The 21856-nt window shown below is 40.5% G+C and overlaps 1 protein-coding gene across 3 annotated transcripts in view; it reads right to left on the bottom strand.

Moving 5' to 3' along the window:
* Positions 1-21856, bottom strand: part of CPEB4 (cytoplasmic polyadenylation element binding protein 4) — a 94565-nt gene that overhangs the window by 24677 nt on the left and 48032 nt on the right. For 2 of the 3 annotated variants that reach the window (XM_045028539.1, XM_045028541.1), the window contains 4 exons: positions 13900-13989; positions 13007-13125; positions 12213-12327; positions 11742-11923 (listed from right to left, as the gene is read on the bottom strand). In XM_045028539.1, coding sequence (XP_044884474.1) covers positions 11742-11923; positions 12213-12327; positions 13007-13125; positions 13900-13989 — 506 coding nt within the window. Of the gene's footprint in view, positions 1-4209; positions 8629-11741; positions 11924-12212; positions 12328-13006; positions 13126-13899; positions 13990-21856 lie in introns of those variants that run through there. The other variant, XM_045028540.1, reaches the window with a different exon arrangement.

Genomic DNA, 21856 nt, shown 5'->3' with positions numbered 1-21856 from the left:
GCCGCTTTGTTCTGCCATCAACATCTAGTCAAAAAGACACCGCCTTGAAAAACCGACCTTTGAGCAAATTTTCTTGTTACTGATTGGAGAACTGAGTTGATTCCGCCAATGTGTACAGAGCAGCATCTGCCTGTGAACAGCTGGTCCTGCTGAAGCAAAGCTGGGGGCAATTCTATGCTGCTTATACTATGAATATTCCTAGAAGTGCAAGATATACAGTGAGCACTGCAAAACTAAAATTTGAGTTTCAAATATAAATCCAATAAAAGGACATTTTTAGGCCCCAGTCCAAGAAAGCACTTAAAAGCATATGCACCTATTCATCGACAGGACAGCACTTAAGCACATGCTTAAAATGAAGTACGGTCCTGAATAGGGGAGCTTTTAAACCAGAGCTTTAATTATTTCACCTGCATAATGGGGTATATATCACAAAGGCAGGGCAGCCCTTAGACATGTTGATTATACACCCACTAGCTGTGTTATTCTGGATCTGCTCTGTGGCCAGAGGACTTCAGTCTCACAGATTATCAAGCCAGTATCTTTCACAACCACTAAAATTACTTTAAAAAAGAAAAATCAACCCATGTTTTGCAGAGACAGCTAAAGTGGCCCACTGGAAGTTTACCGTCTTATGTTAACATATTTGAACCAATATCATAAATTTAGGCCTGCATCTTAGTAGAATACTACCATAAAGCCAGCAGGGGAGCACAAAATTGTCATCAATTCCATAGCCATGATGGGTATTGGGGTTTCCTCAATCTTCTCAGTGATGGATTTAAAAATAAATAAATAAAATACTTAGAATTCAGAGGACTTCCCATTCCAAACAAAAGTAAGTACATAAGCTACAATTTGCCTTGAAAGCAAGTGATATTTGACAGCATTAGAGTGGTTAGTTTCAGTTAGATTCTCTCCAGAACCATCTCTAAATGGGGATTTAGGATGTAATCTATTTAAATAATCAATTCAGTCTTTTTTCCAAATTAAATTTCTACAACTGAAGACAGCTGCATGTATAGTCTCACCCTGGAGGCTGCTTATATATCAATCAGCTTATTTTACACCTTGGAAGAGATGTCAGTGTTTTTCCCTCATCTGTCCTTTCTGGTGCTATTTATCTTTGATTTCCAGTAGGGAAGCAGTGTGCTTTTTGGACTGTGGTCTGAGCAGGCTTTCATAGCACTGGATAAATAGCAGCTGAAGAATCATGACAGACATTTGCTTAATAGTTTCTTCTGAGCAATTAGTCTGGCAGCAAAAAGTCTTTTTAAAAGTATACCATTTGATGAAAATCTACACTATAGGTTTGTCTTCCCCTCCAAAATGAATCTCTCTCAACTGATGTGGAAAAATATCAGTTCAGTCAGTGAATGTGGTATCCCAGAGAAAAATGTGATTTACTGTTGTGTTCAATGAACAGTCTGTGTGAAGGAAAATACTTTCCAAAGATTTATGTGCTCAGGTGGTGTTGGAGTTCTACCTATCATGTGCATCTCCACCTTCTAATGCCTGCCCATGATATTTCAATTGTTTCAGGAGATAATCAGTTTCAAAAGGACCTTGATATATCTGCTTCCCTAGAAAGCTGCTTCTGAGCAAGTCAACTTCAGCAACAGATAGCAAAAGCGACAACTTTCATTTTGCAACGTGCATGATCTTTTGGCAATCACTTCAACTCATTGTGCCAGCTTCCTTATAATAGAGGTAATAGTGCTTATGTACCACATCTGAGTGCTATGAGGTTTAGTTCAGCAAGTTTATAAAGTAATTTAAGATGCTCAAATGGAAGGAACTAAAGACAAAAGTTTAACATCACAACTAAAATATCCGCCCCCCCAGTCAGTTTAGTTCAGTGTTTCCATTCTAGTCAATAACTTTTTGCATCTGGCTTTGCCATATGAATTCCTATGAAACAGATGCTGTTTGGGAAGGAAGACTACTGATACAGCATCAGAAGAGAACAGAAGTCCACATTCAGGGACTAAGCTTCCTTTAAGTTCATTATACATTTTTTTTTAAATCACTTGCAGATAAAGCATTCTCCTCCTCCCTCCCCCGCAACACACACACTTTCTAAAAGATTATTTTCTTTTGAAAGTGGGTGTTAGGCTGGTGTGCTAAAAAAAATTTTTTTTTTTGGTAAGTCAAACCACCTCTAGTCCATAACAAAACAGTAACAGAGGGAAAGGAGCTATAATTAATACTTATGTAAAGAGCCAAGTCACATGCCATAGCATGGTTGATGTTGTCTGGGACTATTTGGCTGGCACGAAATGCTGTAATGAGGAATTCATTACTAAGGAGACATTCAAATTTTTCTGTAAATTTGTGCTTATGACCCAATTGGACGGCTGACTGTTGTCTTTAAAATATCTGTTTTGAGGGGATGGGTGACAAGCCAGTTAGTTGAGGGTCTCTCAGTATTAAGTCTATTAATGAAAACTTTGCTTAAACAGTACATTGCTTAAAAGTATTAACTTTTCCCTATGTACACATCTTCTCAAGCCAATGTGAGTGGACCTCAATCCTGCAGGGTTTTGAGCAGCCTCAGCTGCCAATGGAAATTAAAGTTGCCCAGTACCTCATACGAGATGCTCAGCACTTGGCAGGACAGAGCCTCTTAAATTGAAACCTATGTACCTAAATCATGGTATAGGAAATTAATTGCTCAGATGAGCAGCTCATTTACATGCAGTGAGTAGGATTGTGGGGAACAGAGCTATCACAAAAGGCATGGATTTGATTCTTTTGCTGGCAAAATAGTCTCTTATTTTGGGGAGTTTCTGTATTTTCTTGGGAGGCATGCACACATTCCAATGCATGGTTCCACCAGGTGGAAAGCAACTTCCTTACTGGCCAATTCAAATTCTCTAAAGTTTGGATATTCTTAGCACAGTAAGAATGCTTAAGCTATTTGGGGGATCCAGGGTGCTGAAGTGGTGCCAATTAAAATCCCTTGTGAGGCTCCTTCAGAATGTTCCTTGTGAGACAAAGATAATAGAAGCTACAGCCCTACATGTCTAAATTTTAGGGCAGGTCTACACTATGGGGGGAAAGTCGATCTAAGCTACGCAATTTGAGTTACCTTAGTGGCATAACTCAAGTCGATATAGCTTAGATCTCCTTACCGCGGGGTCCACACTAAACTATGTCGATGGGAGATGCTCTCCTGTTGACTCCCCTTACTCTTCTCATTCTGGTGGAGTACAGGAGTCAGTGGGAGAGCGAACTGTGGTCAATTTAGCGGGTCTTCACTAGACCTGCTAAACTGACCCCGGTGGATCGATCGCCGCAGTGTCTAATGCTTTTTATAAAAAGCTTTAGTCTTTTTCCCCTCAAGGAGCTTCAAAGCGTGTTAGGGGTTGAGGTGAATCTACAAGGGCCATTGTCTGTCCATTCCAAGATTGGCTCTAGCCCAGATTTGGCCAAGCCTTTTTGACATGGTCCGCACAGTCACTTCTGAGGCTCTGCATTGCCAATGGCTCAGGGCTGTTCTCCTCATTAGATGTGTTGCCTGCCCAGTTAGGTTTAATTTTCAGCAAACATTCCATTATTTCTGCTTTGTCCTGGGCTTGTCTTTGTCCCTGTCCCTGTTAATTACTAGCAGAAGGGCAGCAAGTGGAAGCAGGAGATTGAACATTTGGCTACTACTCTTTGGCCTGGTTGACATGCTGAAGACTGCACAAATAAAAAGAGACACTGAGGTGCTGAGTCTGCTTGAGGGTCACTGCAAAGTCACATGAAATTCCAGCCAGTGATCTCACACTTCCACAAGCATCAGATTCACAAAATATAACCACTATTCAGCTCTCAAGACTGTTCTCACAGCACAGTTAGAGGATAACCTGATCCAAAATGGCTAACACCTGCAGTTCTCCTCAGGCAATGCTCCCAAGTTATGGGCTTGATTCTGTAGTGTTGAGCAGCCTCTACTCATGCTGATTTCATTGAGGGCACCAGCAGTTTTTACCCCCTTATAGCATCAAGCTCTAAGTCCACAGAAGTTTTGACTCGAGTATGGACTGCAGGATTTGGCCCTAAGGATGTAGCACATTGTATACACAGACATGTCTGTACACTCCATCAAAATCACATTCCAGGCCCTACCCGACTTCAACCAGCCAAACAGTAAAACAGTGTTTCCACAAATGGCTGCTGTTTTTAGTGTTTTAAAATAAAAAGGTTAAAAAGAAATTTGAATTAAAAGTTTTATTCATTCAACATCTCACATTACAAATATTTAAAAATTATATGCATACTGGTATAAATAGTCATTTGCAAACTATTTAATAACATTAATTTTCCACTAGCACTTCAACAAATGAACTCTTTTAAAAAAAAGTAACTTGTGTTATATAACTTAGAATAGAACATACAAAAATATGAACTTAAATGTGAAAATTACTTTAATAAAAAATGAATTACCCTTATTTAAAATGCTATAATAAATACTACAACCTCCCCATACACAGTAAAAACTATATGGAAATTCAGCCAAGTAGTACAATTAACTGACATACTTAAATAACTTTTCCTTCTGATAATATGAGCAATACATTGGGGGAAAAACATATTAGGGATTAGTAAAAACTAGACACCCACTTGCTAAAAGTTTCACGTCCAAAAAATATAACAAAAAATCTGATGAAAATTATAAAAACTAATTATACTTTAAAATTTAAAAATATAAAAAATAAAACAGTTGAATACAATATTGTCCCAATTCTTACAATGCTATCAATCACAGTAGCTTTAAAATAAGATAATAAAATAAAGCAAATGACCAAACCTCTTTTATTCCTTTTTTTAAAAATAATCTCAAATTTACATTAGTAGAAAGATTGATTTCTGATTCTTTTCTTTAGAAACACCAGCAAGAAAGAGAATTTACTAGAACAGTAGAAAATGACATTTTTAAATGTCTGCAATTAAAAACAAAGAATTACACTGCAAAGATCTTCCAGAAGTCTGAAATAAGTATTGCACATAACTTGAAGTTAACTTGCCACAATTCATCACATTCAAGTTTTAAATCACCTTTTAACAGAAGGTTTTAACTCTTCAAAAACAAAAGGGGTGAATTATCAAGTCTTTCCAACAGCATCCTTATAAAACGCTAGATTCATTCACTGCAAGTTTTAAATTTGCATTCTGCAGAGGTCTGTGTATGGAGAAGTATATACTATACCAATAAGCATGGGGCAGTAGGGGTCCTTTACATATAAAGTAATCAGAAACACTTTATTTTACACTGCAAAAATAACCATGTAATTACTCTGTAACTACATTGTAAATACATGGCCAGTGCCATGCTAGCGTGATAGAACTACAGGCTTAACCCTTCTGCAAACTGAAGTGATACCCTAAGATTTGTAAACTAATTGCATATTAATTATGTTTGGAGTGACATGGTAACTCCAGCTACAAATCCCATGTAATCGGAAGGACATGTAATCACTATCTAAGTACAGAGTAATATATGTAATTGTTTATGCCCTGTAAATTGAAGTGTAACCAAATAATCTGTAAACACGCTTGTCACACAATCACAAGTGAATATTAGTAGAATAACAATTTCTTACATTAGTCATGCATACTAACATTACATGCCTGCCACATAGCAGGCTTGCTTTTATTTCTTTAAATATAATTTAAAAGAGCAGACACCTTTCTGCATCAAACACCTAACATCAATTTGTTATTAATATTAAAAATGGCTAAACATTCACCAAAAACATCTGCATTTGTGTATAATTTTTAAAAACTTAGTAAGAAGCGGTAGACAATTTTGATGTTACTTTACTTTTAAATTTCTACACTACATTTATGCATTTAATTTTTGAGGGTCTAAAGACTGTCATTTGTCACTTTCATGCTTTTTTTCTTCTTTAGTTCTCAACTTTACATATACTATTTCTTAAATTATATGTACACCAAATACATGGTGCTGGGCTAAGATGTTTAAGCAACATGCTTTCTTTTCTCTGCAGATTCTAAAATAGCATTGCCAGTGCACAACATCCATAATTCAAAATGTATGCAGAGCACTGAAATGTATAAAAAGCAGAATATAAGAAAATAAAATTTATTAAAATTATTTATATTAAAAAATGAAGTATATGAAGATCTCTCAGTAATAAAAGTACAAAAAGCTACTCTTTGCAATATGAAAAATTGAGGTATTGCATAAAGAGATATCCCGTCAGTGAAAAGTGTGCCTAAAAATGCTCACTGTTGGAAAAACAAGATATACAAAAGTAGTGCATAACAAATATACATTATGTGCATGACAAAATAAGTTAGCTACAAAAACACTGTACCGAAATTCAGCAGGTCATGTACAAAGGGAAAATTATTATTCAAAGCTAGTTCTCAAACAGTGTTATTTCTTGTAATGGTAACCCATCTCACCTGTTTACTGGGTAGGATCGGCACAATAGCACACCCCAAGCCATCTAACAAGCATTTAAAAAAATTAAAAGGAACATTCCAACTATAATTATGGACTTCAGAGAAAAAAAAGTCCCTGACAATCTACACAAGAGCACTCTCTATTTGCATTACTGTTGTCAATATTTTCAGGGATTTCATTAAAAGCAGCTCCCTTTCTTTACTTGACTAGTAGACAGCAAATGTCTCCATTTTGACCTTTGGAACTTAATAAGGTATAGTTCATTAAAGCCTGTATTGAAAATAAAAACTGCTTCTCATAAAGATAATCTTGAGGGTTAGGGGGCTCACAGAGTAGATGTTTCCTGCAGCGCTGAGGCAAATCTTTGGTTTGAGAGAATCTAGGATGGTACTATGCCAGTCAGACAGTTTAGAAGATTGCCGTTAGATTGGTTTGTTTTGCACACTGCTACACAATCATTTTAAAAGTTGACCAGGGCATTAGACTTCCAAACTTGATTTTTAACTATGTCCCTTCCAGGGCATCAAGAGACTATTTCAAACAAAACCCCCACCTCACCCCTAAGCATTCAGTTATCATGTATTGTGTTAATGCTTCTCAAGCTGGAGTTTATTTATAATAAAGCATGCATTAACTTAGCAAAGTTGGCACTTCAGACACCTGTAATTCTTTATTTCCCCATGCTAAGTTCTGAAGAAAAGGATTCTTAGTTAGGATTCTCTCTACAGGAAGAGTAAGATAGGCATATGCCTCTTTGCACAGATTTACACACTTATTAGTTCAGCAAACAGTGCAAAACAGACTTAGAGACTACTTAGCTTTGTCCTATTTATGCTTTCTACCTTATAGCTAGCTAAGTTAGAGGATATTAAAACTGACTTTACATCCAAGAGTAAAACCAATTAGCAGCCAATTTTTAGTCTGTGATACAGTGGAATACCAGAACTTAGATAAAATCAGTGATATCCTTGAGGTATCTTATTTTTCATGTCAAAATGGAGAGCAAAGGCTGGCCCCTGATGAATGTTATTATATTAGGATATAGAGTTATATATAGCCATCAAAAATAAAATCTATACATTTGTCCTTCAGGAGAGGAAATGCCAGTTTACCAATTGTTATTATTCTAGCTTTGGTAGGATTTCTAGGGCAGTAACCAGACAATTGAGTTCTCTCTCTTTTTAATGAAAAGTAATAAGTGCACCCTCCCCCCCACTCCACTCAGTAGTAATTTTACCCAACTTTTATATTTGGGAACCTTTAAAAGGTAATTGTTTTGATAAAATATACTAATATCTGCCTATTTGATTAGTACTTTGAATGTGGTTGGAAGTCGGAAACATGGTGAGATATATCCTGTGCTAAAAATTCAGCCTCAAAACTCTTAACATAAGTAAAAATAATTGTTATAATGCTGCTTCAACCCTGCTCATGCATTTTTGTTGCTTTAAACATGCTCTTTTCTAGGCAGTTGCTAGCTTCTTCCATTGCTGTAAAATTTAACTGTAAGAAAAGGCAAAAAACAGGCTTCCCTTGGCGGGGCGAAGGAGGGGAGTGTCAGAACAGACTGATAGTGTTATTGTTGCATGGTTATTTTAATAAAAGTATTCTTATGTTTTTTATTAACAATAATTTAATTAAAAAAACAAAATACTCTATTTCATTTCTCTTTTCTTAACTTTTTTTCACTCCTCTATGAAAACATTGCATGAAGTAAATGTCCTCTTGATACCAAAGACAAGAGGATGTAACTTACATGCAACATGTTATCAATACGAAAAGGAGTTCCCAATACAGTTTTCAATGACAAGATTCTACAAAATACCCATATTATAGGTCATTCTTTCATTATACTATTGTTAAATTACAGACTACTACAAAAGGACATGCTATCTTGAATAAAGGGGATGGTGGAGAGGGGATCAGGATAACAGAAGAGTGCACTTATTTTGAGGCCTGCATATGAGCACTGCAGTAATCTTTTAGTTCCAGCGGAATGAAATATGTCTTGGGCGATCTCCTCCCTCCTTCACCAGGGGCTTGTGGAATTCCCTGCCAGCGCGTGAATGGATAGCAGCCCAGCAATATTCACAGTAATACTGCAGACAGGTAACATTAGCACAGAAAAATGGAGCAAATTTTCCACCACAACGGGCCCCCTGACATTCATCACACAGCTGATCATCCAAGACATATGGCTTAACTTCCACCTGCATTCAAAAAACAAGAAAGTTTACAATACTTAGTAACTGTGCAGGTGATACTCTCAATGATGCTGTTTTCGGTTGAGAGTCAGTTTAAGACAGGAACTAGCTGCTGAAAATCAATGTTGCACAAGCAGTTGTCAGCACAAGGGTGAATCAATTTGTTTTGTTCCAGCACTTGTGTGAACAGATTCATATTAAAATCAAAGGAGGATGCTGGGGATTTATTTTAAATATAGTTACAGGCATTATTGTTCACAAAATTCCCTTTCAGGCAGGAATGTAAATTATTTACATAACATTAAAATCGCAGCTTAAGCACTCAAACATTTGACAAGTCCAAAGTCTATATTTCCATTTATTTGCGAGTTTCATTCACACCTTTAACAACAAATGCTACACTGAGTTTTTTGTTTTCCTTTGGTACTTCAACTTAGTCCAGTCAGCAGTAGGAGATGTAACTGATCTACTTGTTTACTATTAGTGAGACTAGAACAGGATAGATTACACAATACAACTATACAACTGACATCAAGGACATGATTCTGAGCAGTAATCTAGCCCCTATGTGCCACTCTGGCACAGGAAAAAAAAATGCAGAAAGCACACACATCTTCCTAGCTAAGGATTCTCTTGCTATAGAAGAGTTCTGACTACTGTATACGTAGTTCCCATGCCAATCCCTATATATGGAACAATGAGGGGTATGGAAAGGACCATGGTCAGAGCATGCTACACTCTTGCAATTCCCAGCTAAAGATTACCCACTGGGGACCCACCAGCTGGCATATTTTGTAGTAGCATAGAGAGGCTTTTCTAAAGTACACTGGTGACTGGTCCAAGATAGAATAGGCCCCAGATTCAGGGAGCTGCATCCAGCTCTATTGTGGTTCCTCCTCTCACCTGCATCCAAAGGAAGCCAGTCACCACCGAGAATTTAATCTATATCTAACTAGCCAGCAGAACTGCCAGTTTCATTTTGAGAAAGTAGTACAAGTGAACACAAAGCCAACAAGCTCCCTTTTGAAGATGTGAAGGGACGATGTGAACTGATGCCAACTATATTCTTGCCACCCTCATTGTTAGACACAGAAAGCTGGGGAAGAAAATCCTATGGGCACTCTGTAGCCTCCTTTTTCTTAAGTGAAGGAGTAATGGGGAGAGAAGAGTTCCAAGAGAAGGTCAAATATGCAATCAGTGTTACCCAGTACTGTATATCTGGAAGAAAATGAATGTTTTGATGCTCATCTCTGAAGTCTAGCAGTGCTTAGTTTTATTTAGTAACAATACTATTCAGCATTTATTTACCATTTGCACATTCTAAGTGTTCTTCTAAAGAATCCTCCCAGCATCTATTATCATCTCCCCATTTCTTTTTAATCATAAATGGGAAACTGAGGCGGGGGGGATAGACCTGATTGTAAAATCCTTACTCATAATATCAAGGACTTACTCAGATGAACAGTCCCACGGGCTTCAGTGGGACTATTCACCCAAATTCTCACTTATGCAAGCAGCGGTTGCACAACTGGGCCTTAAGTGATTTGTTCAAAACCACAGAAGGAATCCATATCAGAACTAAGATTAGAACAAAGGAGTTCCTGATTCCCAGTGCCATTCTCAAATCACTGAAAGACTACCACCTGTCTGCACAGACTTTGAGCCCAGAGTGGAAGGAAAATTATAAGAGCAGTTCTGTCATCCAACGATAGTGAGAGACTGCTGGAGTTTTAGGGAAAGTTTTTCAAAGAGAAAATGAGAGAATAACCAACTGCAGAAAGAAAAACCTGAGATGTAGCACTAAATGGAGCAAAGAGTGGCGGTAATGGCCTGAAAGTCTGTTTCATTTATAGTCCAGAACACTGAAGCCTTTCAGATGACCAAACTGGGTTTCTTACATGTGAAGCAGAGACAACAGGCAGAGGTGCACACAGTGTTGATACAACTGGCACACTAATTTCAGGTATATTAGAGTGAAGACAACTGTGCTCCTTCAATTGTCTCCTTTAAAAAGTTAACTTGACATAACAAAATACGGAAAACTGCTAAGGCAGGTGGGGAGGGTTGTTATGAGGCTATACCAGAATATTGACAGTATGCTGTACACTGCACTCCTATGATGCTCTTATGGGAACATTCCCAAAATTTCTTGCCTCAGCAGTCACCTACTGGGGTCAGGAAGGGATTTTTCCTCCCCTCAATGTATTTTTGCTGCTGTTGGGTGATTTTTTTTTCTAGTTCTCCTTCCTCTGAAGCACTAGAGATGGTCACCGTTGGAGATGGGACACTGGATGGGCTAGGCCAGTGCTCTGAGGTGGCACTGATCAGTCTCTCTCTCAGGTGCTTGGCTAGCTGGTTCTAGCTCACTTTTGGGGTCAGGAAGGAATTTGCCCCAGATCAGATTCAAAGTGACCTTCCCCTGACGTGTCGGTTGCCAGGACTGTGTCTATGCCACTTACCCCTGCAATGGCAGGGAATTCTCTGGCATTGGCGCATCTCTTAGACCCTCCTATTCTCTGCCTGTAGTATATAACCAGTCTAGTCTCCTGTGGGTTTTAACACTTTGGTCTAATTTCAGTTTTGAGTTTAGTGTGCAGGTGCTGGTTGGTGTTAGTGGCCGAAGTTATACAGGAGGTCAGACTAGATCTGGTGGTCCCTTCTTGCCTCTGACGCACACATATATATGTATACACATACACACACACACCCACACCCATACACACACCCAGCAATAGATTCTGCCTATCCTTTATGCTGGTGCACAGTGGAGGTGGGGAAAGAGCAAGAACTGCTCCCTCTTTGAAGAATGCTTCAGTCCATCCCTCTGCCCTAGCCTTTAGAGTCAGACAGCCTTGCAGTGGGAGTATTCTATACCCCTCTGAAGGGGTATGGCACCGGCATTACCTCCCTATGTGCCAGGGAGTTCAAGGAAGCTTTTTACCTCTAGGTTACCTCCCAGTGCACCATGGGCTGTGCTTACATGGCACAATCTAAATCTAAGCATGCAGTACATTTGTATGTAACATTTATAGTCTTCACAATGAAACACTGATATTTACATGGAAACAAGACATTTCTAGACAAGACACTGAACAAACAAAATGTGCTTTAGCCCTTACCCGTTTATCTATCTCTCCATGCTGCAGCTGAACAAAGCGGGCACTGATAGCAGCTATGTAACTTTGTTGATTAGAAAACGCAACCCGCCCAGCTCCTTTGGGGTATTTCAGCTCAGGATCTGTGTCTATTCCAGCATAGCATACCCCTCCATACAGCCGATCCATTATCATTGCAAGCTCCACTAAAGCAGAAAAACAAACACTCAGTTAAGTAGATTTTATTTTCTAAATCCCCTTTCTGACATTTTAAGCACTGAATATGTATGTTTATTTGTACTCCTGTCTCTACCTACAGTTGCACAGCATCAGAAATACTTACATTTTTCAAACACTAATATATGTTTATATGCTATCTCTCTCTCCATATGTGCGCGCGCGCTGAGATGTCCTGCTGAAATAACTCCCAGTGTTTTCCCAAAGCAGTAAGGCTGACTGTACAACATGCCAAAGGCTGCAACACATGTACTATACCTGCTCGTAATGGCCGAGGAACACCTCCAACAAAAATAGTTTTTCGTGGATCAAGAGGCTGCGAACCATCCATCACGAAGTCACTATCACTGAGATTCCAAGGTCTGATCTGAACCTATGGCCAGAAAAATTTTTTTTACTGTTCTTAATTCAGATTAAGAACTGAGGTAAGAATTTTAGCAATATCAACTGTCAGTTACAATGCAGCCTCCCCAATAATAAAAACTTTAAAATGGTATCAATGACTATACTTTGAACTCACTTTCAAACTGTATACAGCAACTACCAATTAGGAGTTAATGCCAATATGCTCTATTAATGGTGACCTAAGCAGATCAGATTTCACCTTGTTATTTAACTGGTATGAGATATACAAGTTTTTCCTGTTAACGTGATGCATTATCACAATCCAATCATGCTATATAAACTTTATAAATACACATGTATCCATGATGTGTGTTATTCTGACAGAATAAGCTGTACTGTAGACATTAGGCTAATCACTATCACAATAACACAGGTCCAGCATGCAAGGCTATGCATAGTTTATTTACTCAGCAACAATGGCTGCCGATAGAGGGTCTTGACCCAGAGCCCTCTGAAATAACTGGGAGTCATTAGGCTTTGGATCAGGCCCATAGTCACTGCAGTACCAGTACATAATGCATAACCATACCATCCTCTTTGGACACTAATCTGTTTCACTGAAGTCATCAAATATGCATGACATCTGCCGTGCACAATTTATAGCCTTATTTTATACCAACGCTAAAGTACATGAAAATGTTACCTACCGGTTTGTCTTTGATAGTGGGGCTGGAGACACAAAGGTAGAGTTTTCCATCCTCTTCAATACATGCATCAATCAGAGCCTGTACAGAGCTTTCATCTTGGAACAGCAAGAACGCATATCCTAGGTAAAAGAACAAGATGACTTGCAAGATTCCTGATGAGAGTCTCAGAGATTTAGTTTTCTATAGTTTATAATATTCAGTGTCATTATTTAGGGCCAGACTATGCGCCGATCCGACATGATTACACAGCAACGTATGAGAGATTAACAGTAAGACACCCCCCCACACACACAAATGCTCCCCTGTGCAGCCTCCCAGCATGCCTCCAAAAGCAGGAGGGAAAACAAGAGCTGTGTGCTCAGTACTCTTTCCTCCCTATCTCTCTTTTGCACTGGTGGGGAGGAAGCAAGCAAAGAAATGGAAACTAATAGAGCCTTGGCTCCATCCTGCCAGCACAGGTTAGTTGTGAACGTGAGGTACAATTTCTTCTGTGGGCTGCTTAGCTCTGCATTCCCCTTACACAGCGCTGGTCTTTAACATTTTGCATATGATGTAGTAAATAAGAGGCTAGGCAGAGTAAAGAACAGAGAAATGAGAGGAAAGAGGCACAGAGAAAGAAAGGGGAGTCAGACAGGAAGCAAAGTAAGAGTAATTATTTTAAATGTGTATTCTCATGCACTGCTCTGCAGTCCACCTACTTGCAACATCCTGCAGGATTTGAGTTACATCATGATTTTAGGGGATATTTTCAGCATGGTATGGAGGGGTGAGGGGACAGTGAACATGATCTTTTACACAATGAAAATTACACTTCAAATCCTCACACTTAAAAATACAGTCAGTTACTGGTTCTGCAATGGTTCTTAAAATAATGTTAACATCATGATTGTTACCTTTAGGAGGAAAATAGGATTTGCTTTCTGCCTTGTGCGGCCAATCCACAATCAAAGGACCAAAGCGACGAAAGCTAGCCGTGATCTCATCTGAGGGATGAGGAACAGAGAGATAAAAAGGAGCATAAATAGAAGTTAAAACCTACTGAACATAAAACCCTGGAGAATCTGGATTTCAGGTAATATTTTTCCTAACCTATAAACAAATATCAGATCGCTGATAATGTTTACTGAGGGAAGGGGACTCTTCATGGCAAGTCAGAACATACATTAAATAGTGAGGAAAACAGTTCCTCACTATTTAAAAGGTTTTGTCTCTTTAATAATGATTACAAATAAAGGCTTGCAGCCCCCTAAGTCACAGGAATGAAATCAATATAAATAGCTACCATATCCTAGCTTCAGGCATTCTCCCACATAAAGAGTTCAAAGTCCGAATCCTTGACTGACTGCTTAGCAGTAAATTCTGCCAATCTGCCTTGCAATCACAAACGGTTTGGAGAAAAGGAAAGGGAATATCAAGGCCCAGTCAAGCCTGTTCACATCACATGCTTGTGCCACATCTGTCTGCATTATTGAGTTTGACCTCAGACTGACTAACAGTAATGCTTGCAAAATGCAGTTATGTAATAGATATAAGGAAAGACTGCAGAGAACACACAGTAGTGTCAAGGAAGCAACTGCAGCATCCATTTCAAGTCCTCCTTCCACTTCAATATTCTGCTAAGATAATTTATATTTGCTAGTCCTGTAAAAATATTCCACTAATTATGGCATTGTTCTTTTTGAGCTTGGGTAATTTTTCTCCCTTAAGTAGAATGGTTGCTAGTAATAAGAAGCTTCTGAACAAGAAACACCTGTGTATAAAGCTCAAGTAGGGATAAAATTTCCTATTACTGAAGAGGCATCTGCAAGTTTTAAGTAGACTATGTTAGCACCTAGGTGCTACAATATATTAAAAATACCTAGAAAATGTTGTGTCATTCATCCCTTCATCACACTAAACAATTTTTTCCATAGAAATTACAAGGCAACTTCTTGGATTCCCCCCATTTTCTATTCTTTTATTGATCTCTTCCCTCAAAGACATTACAACAATCTTCCCTCACTTGGGGCTGGTCACTGACAATTTGTACAGAGAAGTAGAGACACACAGGGCAGAGCAACAGTGCTTTGCAGGAGTCCCAGCCTCTCCTAACCTGGGAGAGAGAAAGAGTTCTTGTGACTGCAGGACTGATTTCCATCAGCTATTTTTAAGATATTATGTATCATGTATTTATAACATGTAGGGGGTTTTCCCACCCATCTTAAATTGTTAAAAACCTGGAAAAGTGTCACCAATTTTGTGCTTTTCAATCTGGCCAACACGAGGGGGGTTTTTTGCTATATTTTTAGTGGAACAAAAGTAGACTAACTTTGGTATTGACAGTTTTTTTTGTTTGTGCCCAAGGGTCATCAGGAATGTATATTGCAATGGAAATGTGTCAGGGTTACATGCTGATGTAGACAGACACAGTGAGCTCACCACTTTGTAGGCATACTTAAAATTGGTCTCCATTCTGGACAGCACTTAAACATGTGCCCAATTTTAAAGTATATGCTTAAGTGTTCTCCTGAATTGGGACCAGAAGGACTTTAAAATTTTTCAGTGGTGAGGTGGATTTAAATTGTATCTATATGGACTGTGGTCCTTATTCTAGTTCATTTTGGGGGGGATGGGTAGTGGAAGAGGAAGACAACAGAACATTTCTTGAGGGAACTGAACTTATTTCACATAGGTTGAACAAAGGCAACACAACTGTGGTAAGTCTAGTCCTACACAAAATGAACTGTTCACATGCCCACCTAGTTTCATAAGATAAAAAAATATTTTCTTTTAAAAAGCCATTACCTGGGAATAAAGAACACATTCCCCAAGAATGTTGTATTGTAAATGTCATGTTAAACTTGACCTTTTAATTGCTAAAAGCATATACTATGGTAACCATGGTGAAAGTAGCTTATGTTTGACAGGGATATCAGACTGTCATATCACAGTGATTTACAGTGCAACATATTACCACCTTTTTGACTGAAATACAACAAGTCTAGATTAAAATAATGTTCTGGTTAAGAAAAATCCACAGAATATTAATTTTCTGGACTGCAGCTGCCACCATGCTTTAACTACAGCCCCTCTCGTGCTTAGACATCATGAGAGACACGATTCCTTTGTCAGAGGGGGCTCTGCAACACTAAGGGTACATCTATACTACCCGCTGGATTGGCAGGTAGTAATCGATGGGCGAATCGACGCCTGTACTCCACCTCGGCAGGAGGTGTAAGCAGCATCGACAGGGGAGCCGTGGCAGTCAACTCGCCGCCATAAGGACAGCCAGGTAAGTCGAACTTAGATACTTTGACTTCAGCTACGCGAATAGCGTAGCTGAAGTTGCGTATCTTAGATCAATCCCCTCCCCCCCAACCCAGTATAGACCAGCCCTAAGGCTATGACTACATTAGCAAGCTTCCTCCAGCACAGCTGTACCAATGCAGCTGTGCCACTGTAAGATCTTGTGTAGCCTCTCTATGATGATGGGAGAGAGTTCTACGATAGACATAATTTAACCACTCCCAACCAGCAGTGGTAGCTATGTCGGCGGGAGAGCTTCTCCCGCTGACACAGCACTGTGCACACTACCACTTATGCTGACATAATTTATGTTGCTCAGGGGGGTGGTTTTTTCACACCTCTGAGCAACACAAGTTTTGCAGACATAAGTGGTAGAGTAGCCATGGCCTTGCTGCTGCTACATACCATGGGTGTTTCTTTACACAAACACTGCAGTGTCCCTCAACCCCAATATTCATGTTGAATTCAAACATTCTTGGCTTCTCACCAAAATTAAGTGACTCTGCACTGATTCCTGACTCAGTTCTTACCATCCACTTGGGTGACAGGCTACCACTGGACATAACCACTGTAAAAAGCTGCCACAGAATAGAACAACACTTTACATATGGAGCCGAATGAAGAGCCAAAACCTAAAAGACTGTACAAACCTAACAGAACTACTGGCAATATTACTCCTACTCTTAAGTTTCTGAAGCCCATTAGAAGAATATTTTAAAATGGGTTTCATGAGGAAGAGGGATAACTTAGTTCCTCATCTTCCAGCTGTTTTTCAGTTTGAAACATATGATTCAAGTGATTTAATACACCTTTACCCCGATATAACGCAGTCCTCCAGAGCCAAAAAATCTTACTGCACTATAGGTGAGACCGTATCATATCGAACCCGGTTTGGGCCCCCTGCTCCTTGTCCCCTGACCACCCCCTACAGAGACCCCCCATCCCTAATCATCCCCATGACCCCACCCCCTACCCAACCTTCCTGCTCCCTGTCCCCGACTCCTATCCACACACCCCGACCCCTGACAGGCACTCACCAGCTGCGGCAGGAAGCAGAGCAGCCTGACAAGAAGTGGAAGATTGGACAAATAACCAGGGAGGAGTATAAAAGTATTGTTCAGGCATGCAGGAGTGAAATCAGGAAGGCCAAATCACACTTGGAGTTGCAGCTAGCCGGAGATGTTAGGAGTAACAAGAAGAGTTTCTTTAGGTATGTTAGCAACAGGAAGAAAGTCAAGGAAAGTGTGGGCCCCTTGCTGAATGAGGGAGGGAACCTAGTGACAGAGGATGTGGAGAAAGCTAGTGTACTCAATGCTTTTTTTGCCTCTGTCTTCACAGACAAGGTCAGCTCCCAGACAGCTGCACTCTGCAGCACGGTATGGGGAGGAGGTGACCAGCTCTCTGTGGAGAAAGAAGTAGTTCGGGGCTATTTAGGAAAGCTGGACGAGCACAAGTCCATGGGGCCGGATGCGCTGCATCCGAGGGTGCTAAAGGAGTTGGCCGATGAGATTGCAGAGCCATTGGCCATTATCTTTGAAAAATCATGGCGATCGGGGGAGGTCCCGGGTGACTGGAAAAAAGCTAATGTAGTGCCCATCTTTAAAAAAGGGAAGAAGGAAGATCCAGGGAACTACAGGCCAGTCAGTCTCACCTCAGTCCCTGGAAAAATCATGGAACAGGTCCTCAAGGAATCAATCCTGAACCACTTAAAGGAGGGGAAAGTGATCAGGAACAGTCAGCATGGATTCACCAAGGGCAAGTCATGCCTGACTAACCTAATTGCCTTCTATGACGAGATAACCGGCTCTGTGGATGAGGGGAAAGCAGTGGATGTACTATTTCTGGATTTTAGCAAAGCTTTTGATACAGTCTCCCACAGTATTCTTGCCAGCAAGTTAAAGAAGTCTGGGCTGGATGAATGGACGGTAAGGTGGATAGAAAACTGGCTAGATGGTCGGGCTCAACGGGTAGTGATCAATGGTTCCATGTCTAGATGGCAGCCGGTATCAAGTGGAGTGCCCCAAGGGTCGGTGCTGGGGCCGGTTTTGTTCAATATTTTCATTAACGATCTGGAGGATGGTGTGGACTGCACCCTTAGCAAGTTTGCAGATGACACTAAACTGGGAGGAGTTGTTGATACACTGGAGGGTAGGGATAGGATACAGAGGGACCTAGACAAATTAGAGGATTGGGCCAAAAGAAATATGATGAGGTTCAACAAGGACAAGTGCAGAGTCCTGCACTTAGGACGGAAGAATCCCATGCACTGCTACAGACTAGGGACCGAATGGCTGGGTAGCAGTTCTGCAGAAAAGGACCTAGGGGTTACGGTGGACGAAAAGCTGAATATGAGTCAACAGTGTGCCCTTGTTGCCAAGAAGGCTAATGGCATTTTGGGTTGTATAAGTAGGGGCATTTCCAGCAGATCAAGGGATGTGATCATCCCCGTCTACTCAGCACTGGTGAGGCCTCATTTGGAGTACTGTGTCCAGTTTTGGGCCCCACACTACAAGAAGGATGTGGATAAATTGGAGAGAGTCCAGCGGAGGGCAACAAAAATGATTAGGGGGCTGGAGCACATGACTTATGAGGAGAGGCTGAGGGAACTGGGATTGTTTAGTCTGCAGAAGAGAAGAATGAGGGGGGATTTGATAGCTGCTTTCAACTACCTGAAAGGGGGTTCCAAAGAGGATGGATCTAGACTGTTCTCAGTGGTAGAAGATGATAGAACAAGGAGTAATGGTCTCAAGTTGCAGAGGGGGAGGTTTAGGTTGGATATTAGGAAAAACTTTTTCACTAGTAGGGTGGTGAAGAACTGGAATGGGTTACCTAGGGAGGTAGTGGAATCTCCTTCCTTAGAGGTTTTTAAGGTCAGGCTTGACAAAGCCCTGGCTGGGATGATTTAGTTGGGTTTGGTCCTGCTTTGAGCAGGGGGTTGGACTAGATGACCTCCTGAGGTCCCTTCCAACCCTGAGATTCTATGATTCTATGATTCTATGACCCCAGCCCGCCAGCTGGTGCTCTGCTTCCCACTGCCAGTGCGTGCGGGGAGGTTGGGGAAGGACGCTCCCCATACTCACCTGTGGAGGGAAGCGGAGCACCGCGGCCCCAGCCCACTCCACTTTCCTTGCCCCGGCCGTGTCGCTGGGGGGGGGGTTGGGGAAAGGTCCTGCACTCACCGACAGTGGCAGAAGCAGAGCAGCCTGGCCCCAGTCTGCTCCACTCCGCTAGCTCCCAGCCATGGCACTGCACTTCCCGCTGACGGTGAGTGCAGGGAGGTTGGGGAAAGGAGGCCCCCCCCATACTCACCTGCAGCGGGAAGCGGAGTACCACAGCTGGGAGCTGGCGGAGTGGAGTGGGCTGGGTGGCTCCACTTCCACCGCTGCCAGTGAGTGCGGGGAGGTTGGGGAAAGGACGCCCCCCGTTCTCACCTGCAGCAGGAAGCGGAGTGCTGCAGCCCCAGCCCACTCCACTTTCCTGCCCCGGCCTCAGCCATCTCGCTGGAGAGGGTGTGTGTGTGTGTGTGTGTGTGTGTGTGTGTGTGTGTGTGTGTGTGTGTGTGTGTAAAAAGGTCTTGCACTCACCGGCAGCAGTAGAAGCAGAGCAGCCCGGCCCCAGCCCACTCCACTCCACCAGCTCCCAGCCGCTTCCCACCACAGGTGAGTACAAGGGGCATCCTTTCCCCAACCTCCCTGCACTCACCGGCAGCGAGAAGCGGAGTGCCGCGGCTGGGAGCTGATCCGCCAGAGTGCTGCTTTACTGCCTTGTATGCGAACCCATGTTATATTGGGTCGCGTTATATCGGGGTAGAGGTTTATTCAAATACCAATTCAATATTGCATGTTTTCACATTTAAAAAAAAAATCTAGCTCCCAAAGCTACAAATACATAAGAATCAGAAATTGGGTTTTATAAAATTTTATAAAAAGAGACAACTGTGAAAAAAAATACCCATAAAACAGCTTTTTTAAAAAAGACACTTGAGAATGATAGTGTGGGTATTTATTTATGCACGGATCATGGTAAGGCAGAGATAGAACAGGTATGACCTACTGATCTTGCCCCCCAATTGAAAGAGTTAACATGTTTCTAATAAGAATGATAGAAACGAGGGCTGTCAAGGGATTAAAAAAATTAATCTTGTTTAATCGTGCTGTTAAACAATAACAGAATACCATTTATTTAAATATTTTTGGATGTTTTCTACGTTTTCAAATATATTGATTTCCATTACAACACAGAATACAAAGTGTACAGTGCTCACTTCATATTTATTTTTGATTAAAAATATTTGCACTGTAAAAAAGAAATAGTATTTTTCAATTTGCTTAAGTACTGTAGTGCCATCTCTACCATGAAAGTTGAACTTACAAATGTAGAATTATATACAAAAAATAACTGCATTCAAAAATAAAACAATGTGAAACTTTATAGAGCCTACAAACCCATTCAGCCCCAACTACTTGTTCAGCCAATTGCTCAGACAAAACAAGTTTGTTTACATTTGCAGGAGATAATGCTGCCCACTTCTTGTTTACAATGTCACCTGAAAGTGAGAACAGGTGTTCGCATGGCACTGTTGTAGCCAGTATCACAAGATATTTACATGCTAGATGTGCTAAAGATTCATATGTCCCTTCATGCTTCCACCACCATTCCAGAGGATGTGTGTTCATGCTGATGATAGGTTCTGCTCGATAACGATTCAAAGCAGTATGGATCGACACATGTTCATTTTCATCATCTGAGTCGGATGCCACCAGAAGGTTCATTTTCTTTTTTGGTGGTTCGGGTTCTGTAGTTTCCGCATTGGAGTTTTGCTCTTTTAAGACTTCTGAAAGCATGCTCCACACCTCGTCCCTCTCAGATTTTGGAAGGCACTTCAAATTCTTAAACCTTGGTTCCAGTTCTGTAGCTATCTTTAGAAATCTCACATGGGTACCTTCTTTGCATTTTGTCAGATTTGCAGTGAACGTGTTCTTAAAAAGAACATGTGCTGGGTCATCATCCGAGGCTACTATAAACATGAAATGTATGGCAGAAGGTGAGTAAAACAGAGCAGGAGACATACAATTCTCCCTCAAGGAATTCAGTCACAAATTTAATTGACACTTTTTTTAAACGAGCGTCATCAGCATGGAAGCATGTCTTCTGGAATGGTGGCTGAAGCATGAAGGGGCATACGAATGTTTAGCATATCTGGCAAATAAATACCTTGCAATGCCGGCTACAAAAGTACTATTCGAACGCATGTTCTCACTTTCTTTTGACATTGTAAATAAGAAGCAGGCAGCATTATCTCCCATAAATGTAAACAAACTTGTTTGTCTTAACGATTGGCTAAATAAGAAGTTGGACTGAGTGGACTTATAAGATCTAAAGTTTTAGATAGTTTTGTTTTTTAGTTCAATTATGTAACAAAAAATCTACTTTTGTAAATTGCACTTTCACAGTACTTGTATGAGGTGAATTGAAAATTAGTATTTCTTTGGTTATCATTTTTACAGTGCAAATATTTGTAATAAAAATAATATAAAGTCAGCACTACACTTTGTATTCTGTAAT

Source organism: Mauremys mutica, chromosome 8 (assembly GCF_020497125.1).
Source record: "Mauremys mutica isolate MM-2020 ecotype Southern chromosome 8, ASM2049712v1, whole genome shotgun sequence".
NCBI classification, from domain to species: domain Eukaryota; kingdom Metazoa; phylum Chordata; order Testudines; family Geoemydidae; genus Mauremys; species Mauremys mutica.
This window is presented reverse-complemented; position numbering and strand designations above follow the sequence as displayed.